This window comes from Borostomias antarcticus (assembly GCF_949987555.1).
Source record: "Borostomias antarcticus genome assembly, chromosome: 5".
Lineage (NCBI taxonomy): Eukaryota > Metazoa > Chordata > Actinopteri > Stomiiformes > Stomiidae > Borostomias > Borostomias antarcticus.
The window spans coordinates 28725418-28732058 of NC_140238.1; the positions used below are offsets into that span (position 1 = coordinate 28725418).

The following is a 6641-nucleotide window of genomic DNA, read 5'->3' on the forward strand; positions in this document are numbered from 1 at the left end:
ACACAGTGGTCTGCAAGGTGTACAGGAAGTTAGAAAAAGTTAGAAAAAGAAAAAAGTTTAAAAAACAACAACCAAACAATATACACAATTATATGATTCTACAATTGTGCATGTGCAAAGTAATTGAAAGGTGTGTGTGTGTGTGTGTGTGTACACAATTATCAATTAACAAGTGTGTGTGGGCATGTGTATTGTTCTTTGCTCTGGTTGCTCCTGACGGTCCTCATCTGTAACAGAAATATTACAATTGCTACTATATTCTACACATCTTCCTACAGTATGTGCTGTTTGTGTACGGTGCAATGCAGAGCAGTGCTTTTTTGACATAGCAGCCTACTTGAGTAAATTGAATCAACAATTTCTGGATTGTTGACTAGGTTGACTATGAATGAATGAAATGACTGAAAATTGCATGTGTGTGTTTTGTGTGCCGTGTCGCCGCTCAGTGTGTGTAATTGTGTGTGTTAATGTGTGTGTGTGGCCAAATAAAGACCCCCCCACACCCTCCCCCTGTAAACATGGCTCCACTGAATATGACAAAATTACCAGAACAGCTCTTATTGACAATAATAGTAATCACATTTTCTCAGGCTGGAAAAGGATTGTAATCGGATTAAGACCTGATCCAAAAAAAAGAACCATGTAGATGGATTACCTAAACCACACAGACTAGACATAATATAAACAACTGCTTCTAAGTGGCTCCTTATTTAGCTCTGCTTATGCTTATGTAACACTTAATAGCAACACTTTTGTCTCCCCTAAAAACATTATTAGAAAATATTATGTTACATAACACCTTATACAGAACTACAGTATACAGTAGGGAAGAAACAAAGAAACAAATACTTCTGCCCAAGTCAAGTCAGGTTTATTTGTATCGCATGTTCATACAACTAAATGCAATTTACAGAATTGTACAGAATAAAACAAATAAAACCAGCACATAATTCAAAGAAACAGATACTACCTGATAAAAGCAAGATTAAAAAGGTATGTTGTAAGATCTCGCTTAAAGGTTTCCATAGTTTCGTCCATTCTTAGGTTGTTTCCAATGACAATTTACACTCAACCGTGTACAGAATATTTTCCCTCCATGCTTTGGAAAAGATTATGAATTATCACTTCTCATCACTAGTGAGTAAGTCTTATGCAACGTTGCATCAAACTCTTGAAACCTCCTTGCCTGTTCATATTCAGTACATCCTGAGGTCAGATCTACTGTCAACAGTGGTCCAGGGGTCAGACAAGTGTTGTGTATGAGATATGGCATTTTAATCCCAACTCAGTAAAACCCCCGTCCTCTCCTCTCGTCTTCCCTCTGTTTCTATCTCTGCCGCTGATTAAGCATCTGAGAAGTCTGGGCGAGGTCACGGGATTAAGAGACCTAAACCCTTGTACCTTTCATTACACTGTGAGAGACCAGAGATTAGGAGAATACCAATCTGTAATTTATGGGATTATGAGTTAAGAAAGACCTTTTCATACAAGTACACACAAGAGATACACTGAAGGAAACATCCCATTGAGAAGACGCACAATCACACACACACACACACACACACACACACACACACACACACACACACACACACACACACACACTCATGGACACATGCAGTGCACACACATGCGCACACTAATGAACAGACTCAAACACACATGGCCGTCCTGCTCCGGGGAAGATTATCCGTTACCGTTGTAGACATGTTCTATTCAGGATTAAAGTATGCTCTCTCTCTCTTTCTCTCTCTCTCTCTCATCTCCTCCTCACTGTGTGTCAACTGTTTCATTGTGTGGCTCACTGCGATCAACCGTTTGATCTAAAATTGTACTAACTGTGGTGCAGGTTCATTTGGAACAACATTTGTGTGATGAGTAGGTAGAGCCCATCCCTGCCTCTGCCGCAAACTTCAGAAGCCTGCACCACTTCAAAAAATCTCTGCTTTAGTCTGAGTTCCTATGTGAGGGATCAGTGGTTCGATTCCAACCTGTGGTAAAAGGCTGACTGTGAATCAACCCCAGAATGCGTTGTGTTCAGGTGACTCTGTTCTTTTGTCGGTCTGTGTCATGGTTAAGAGCTCTCACAGGCCCCCTACATCTTGTACTGTATGTACTGTACTGGTGCCTCCACTCTACTTTGCCTCCCCCTCACTCTTTCCTCCTCACTCTCTCTCTCTCTCACTAACACACGCACGCACACACACACGTACAGACACACACATGCACACACGCACGCACGCACACACACACACACACACACACACACACACACACACACACACACACACACACACACACACACACATTAACGCACATTCATCTTCTTAACAGGAGACTGGTTCCTATGGAAACCTCTGGTCTTTAGTCACCAATGTTCTGTAGCTCACCTGCCATCTATTAGATTAAAAAAACAGAGAGTGATCATCATTATCATCATCATCATCGTCGTCGTAGTTGTCATTATCAGGCGATCTTCAGCATAGTCTTCAGCATGCAATCCTTTTGGATTGGGTAGTCCAGGTACAAATCTACACAACATTTAGCCAATAAGTAAACTTTACAGACTTGCTTACTACCATCAGTACATCAGGACAGCTGCAATCAGGTTCAATCACAGATTTTGTGTCCAGTCAGAAGTGCTGCCCCCTGCACTTATCTGTAACCTGGTGGACGTTAGAACTGCTGGGCGGACATCAGAGGCCTTTGCTTTGCATCATTGCTGACTGCTGGCAATTGTTGACAGTTGTTCCAAAGACTCCAACATCTGGCCGTTGATCTGTCCCAAAACCCACGGCTGTTGTGCAAAGGTCACAAAAATGCATCTTCACGATTACAGTAATACATGCACATATGTACAGGTATAAACTTGTGTCATGTATTCAAAAAAGAAACAAAGTTACAACCTACTTTGATCTTGGACAGCTAAGTGATTTGTGTTACAGGCCTTATGATGCAGAATATGAGAGGGCATTTCTTTTATTTTTCGGCAGACAATTATGTAATGACTGGAACATTGCAGGGATGATTTCTAACCTTATGTGATCACTGGGAATCAGATTGTATTTGTTTGTTTTGACCGATGTCTTAATTTAAAAGTCAGGTCCGTATCATGCCTTTAGGACGCAATCCTCATTAGAGCGGAGGCTCACAAGGGCACATGACTTCCAGGGCGCAGTGATATCCGCAGTGAGGTCATCAGTGTTTACAGTTGCAATGTCACAATCTGAATGAATAGACTAGTTATTCCTTTAGAATTGAGATAGAGATAATCTGACATAGATTAGTAATGTTAAGAGTGTGGAAATACACTGTATTTGTTGTAATAAGAGTGACATAATCTCTCTCTCACCCTCTCTTGTTTCTGCAGTGATTCTCTCTGTGGATGCTGTCCGTGGGTGCAGTGACAGTTGGCATGCTGATACCAAATCTTTGGGAGTAGACTACTTCCCTGGGTGGAGTCCGGCCTCCCACCCAATAACAGACCAGCTGCTGACCACTGATCACTCATGCCATGGGAACCAACAACACCAACAGGTGAGGAGGAAGTCAACACATCTACGGCATGGTCAAAGTGGTCAAGTCTCTTAGAAAAAAGGGTCTTCGCCTACAGGGATGGCCAAAGAATCCTATGAGAACCCTTTTGTCTTAGAGTTCTATTGTTTTTGAGTAAGACTAGTAGGACGTTTTTCCAGCTTTGTAGCTTGACCAGGGAAAGCACGCAGAGCCCATAAGTCTCCCCTCAAGACAACCCACCATTCTTTTGGTGTGAGGTCATCAAAATGTGGGTTTACAAGCCTGATGCAGGGCTTGCTCATGAAGAGAGCATGATTCTCCAAACCTTCTCAGCTCACATCTACAATGCGTTGTTTCCTAACCAGTGGGGCCCTAGTAATTGGTAGATCAAACCTGTCCCTATCAATGTGTCCAGGTCTACATGGGCTGTCGAGACTTGGCTCAGGTATAATCCTGAAGTATAAACCTGTGATGACCGCAATCCCTCTCTCATAGCAGCTAAACTGAACTCACCTTCTCAGGTAATCCCTGTCAGAGGAGAGAGCCAGGCAGACAGCAGGTTAGTCTGATCAACCTGAACAAGCCACGGTACCACAGGTTTTGTTTTGCTTTGTTTTGTTATACTGTATTACAGTAATCCCCCAAGGGGAAAATTGGCTCTTCTATCTTCTACCATCGGTCGAGTTGAGCACAGGGTCCGCCAGCATGTCCTGTCCCTGGATGCTATGAGCTAGTGTTGGGGTTAAGTGCCTTGCTCAAGGGCACAATGGTAGGCAATGACCAATGGAAACTCAACCTCAAACCTCCAGAAACCAGTTAAGTTCTCACCTTCTCAAGTGGCTGCCTTTGGTATTAGTCTCAATGGGATACCGGCACTCAAGAGTTTGTGTGTGTATTAGTGAGGCCTATTATGTTCACTCATTTGATGAGTCATGCATTATCTCTCTATATCTTCCTGTGACTCGGTGTGTGTGTGTGTGTGAGCTATGCACAGCCTCTTCATGCCCTTTAAAGCGTACACTGGAAAGTACAATTGTAGTGTGCAATTGGATTATGCACGCGCTGTATTAAAACCTCTCTTCCTTTTCCGCTCCTCTTCACTAAACATCCCCTGACTCTTTACTGTGTCGTGCCACCATCATAGCCCTGCTCTTCAGGCCGATAATCTTTTCAAATTTGTATGTTGGAAATAAATATTTACATATGTTTTAAGTAGCCCCAGTCATACAGTATTTGCTTGGCCAGGGTTTATTTTCAATCTCAATGTGACTTAATTCCTTTCTGTTGATCAGATACAGCACCGTACCAGCAGACGAGGAAGGCCCGAAGGCTTCCAGACTGGGGATCCACAACAGCCACGGGTCCCCTGACCGCCAGTTGCAATTCCCCAGAGGCCCTGAGGCATGCCGGGGGACCTCTCTGGCCCCACCCAGGGTTCTGGGGTTGAGCACCTACAACGGCAAGGTCCTCACCACAGGCTCCAGCCAGGTGAGGAGCCGTTTCGTGAAGAAGAACGGCCAGTGCAATGTGGTCTTCTCCAACATGGAGGACAAGAGCCAGCGGTACCTGGTGGACATCTTCACCACCTGTGTGGACATCCCCTGGAGGTACCTGCTCCTCCTCTTCTGTTCCACCTTCCTGGCTTCCTGGCTCTTTTTCGGGATCATCTTCTACAGCGTGTCCCTGGCCCACGGGGACTTCGAAGAGCACCCTGGGGGGGGCTATTTCCCAGGGGGTGTTGGAGGCGTGCCAGGGGCCAGGGAGAACCAGGGGGAACAGAAACCGAGAAAGCCGTGTCTCCTGCACGTGCAAGGCTTTGTTGGGGCATTCCTGTTCTCCATCGAGACCCAAACCACCATCGGCTACGGCTGGCGCTGCGTCACCGAGGAGTGCCCCATCGCAGTGGTGACAGTCGTGGTCCAGTCCATCGCGGGGTGCATCATCGACTCGTTCATGATCGGCACCGTCATGGCCAAGATGGCACGCCCCAAGAAGAGGAACCACACGCTGATGTTCTCCAGCAACGCCGTGATCGCCCTGCGCGACGGCAAGCTGTGCCTCATGTGGCGTGTGGGGAATCTCCGCAAGAGCCACATCGTTGAGGCGCACGTCCGTGCCCAGCTCATACGGTCCCATGTCACAGCCGAGGGGGAGTTCATCCCCCTGGAGCAGATGGACCTGAACGTCGGTTACGACGATGGCACAGACCGACTCTTCCTGGTGTCGCCGCTGGTCATTGTCCACGAGATCGACGAGGACAGTCCCCTGTACAAGCTGAGCCGTGCGGACCTGGAGCTGGACGACTTTGAGATCGTGGTGATCCTGGAGGGCATGGTGGAAGCGACGGCCATGACCACCCAGACCCGCAGCTCCTACCTGGCCAGCGAGATCCTCTGGGGCCAGAGGTTCGAGCCCGTCATCTTCGAGGATCGTGGCCGATTCGAGGTGGACTACGCCCACTTTCACAAAACCTATGAGGTCACGTCCACTCCCTCCTGCAGCGCCAAGGAGCTGGACGAGGCCGGCGGTCGGCCTTCCCCTACCCCCTCAGGTTCGTCCCGAGGAAAGGTGCAGAACCTTCGTCCCCGACCAACTGACGCCTTCTGCTATGAGAACGAGGTGGTGCTGAGTGGAGGGGAGGAGGACAATGACCTGTTTGAGTCAACCGGAGGGAACAAGAAAGAGGAGGAGGAAGAAGAGAGGACTTCCGTATCGGTAGACTTCCGGAAGGTGTTCCACAACACAGCTACCATGACGTCCAGCAGCAACATACTGTGCGTTCTGGACATGGACAACCAGATGGACTTTGACATCATACACACAACCATCCCTCTTGATCCGCTGACCTATAAGAGTGAGTTGGAAATCTGAGCCAGAGGGAGAGAAAACCTTCCCAGCCACCCCTTCCTCTTTTACCCTCCAAATATTCCCTTTTGAGTAGACCTCTCTGTAGGCTCTGGAAGAGGGATCACTCTCTTTGCATGCTAATGTCTTTGGATTAGTTGTACAGAGATCCACACCCTTGTCAGCCTTGCCTGAGTCGATTTATACTTTGACTCAAGCCTTTGTCATGTTTGTTTCTCCTCCGTTTGGAGAATGTGAAATGGGAGGGAGAGGGTATGGTC

General features: G+C 46.8%; 1 protein-coding gene across 1 annotated transcript; it reads left to right on the forward strand.

Annotated features, from left to right (window-relative positions):
• Nucleotides 1-3514: 3514 nt before the first annotated feature.
• On the forward strand, nt 3515-6387 carry kcnj4 (potassium inwardly rectifying channel subfamily J member 4; the record flags this gene model as incomplete). The annotated part of the gene is made up of 2 exons (XM_084439064.1): nt 3515-3537; nt 4809-6387. 2 exons carry the CDS (start codon nt 3515-3517, stop codon nt 6385-6387), a joined length of 1602 nt encoding a protein of 533 aa, XP_084295190.1.
• Nucleotides 6388-6641: the final 254 nt, after the last annotated feature.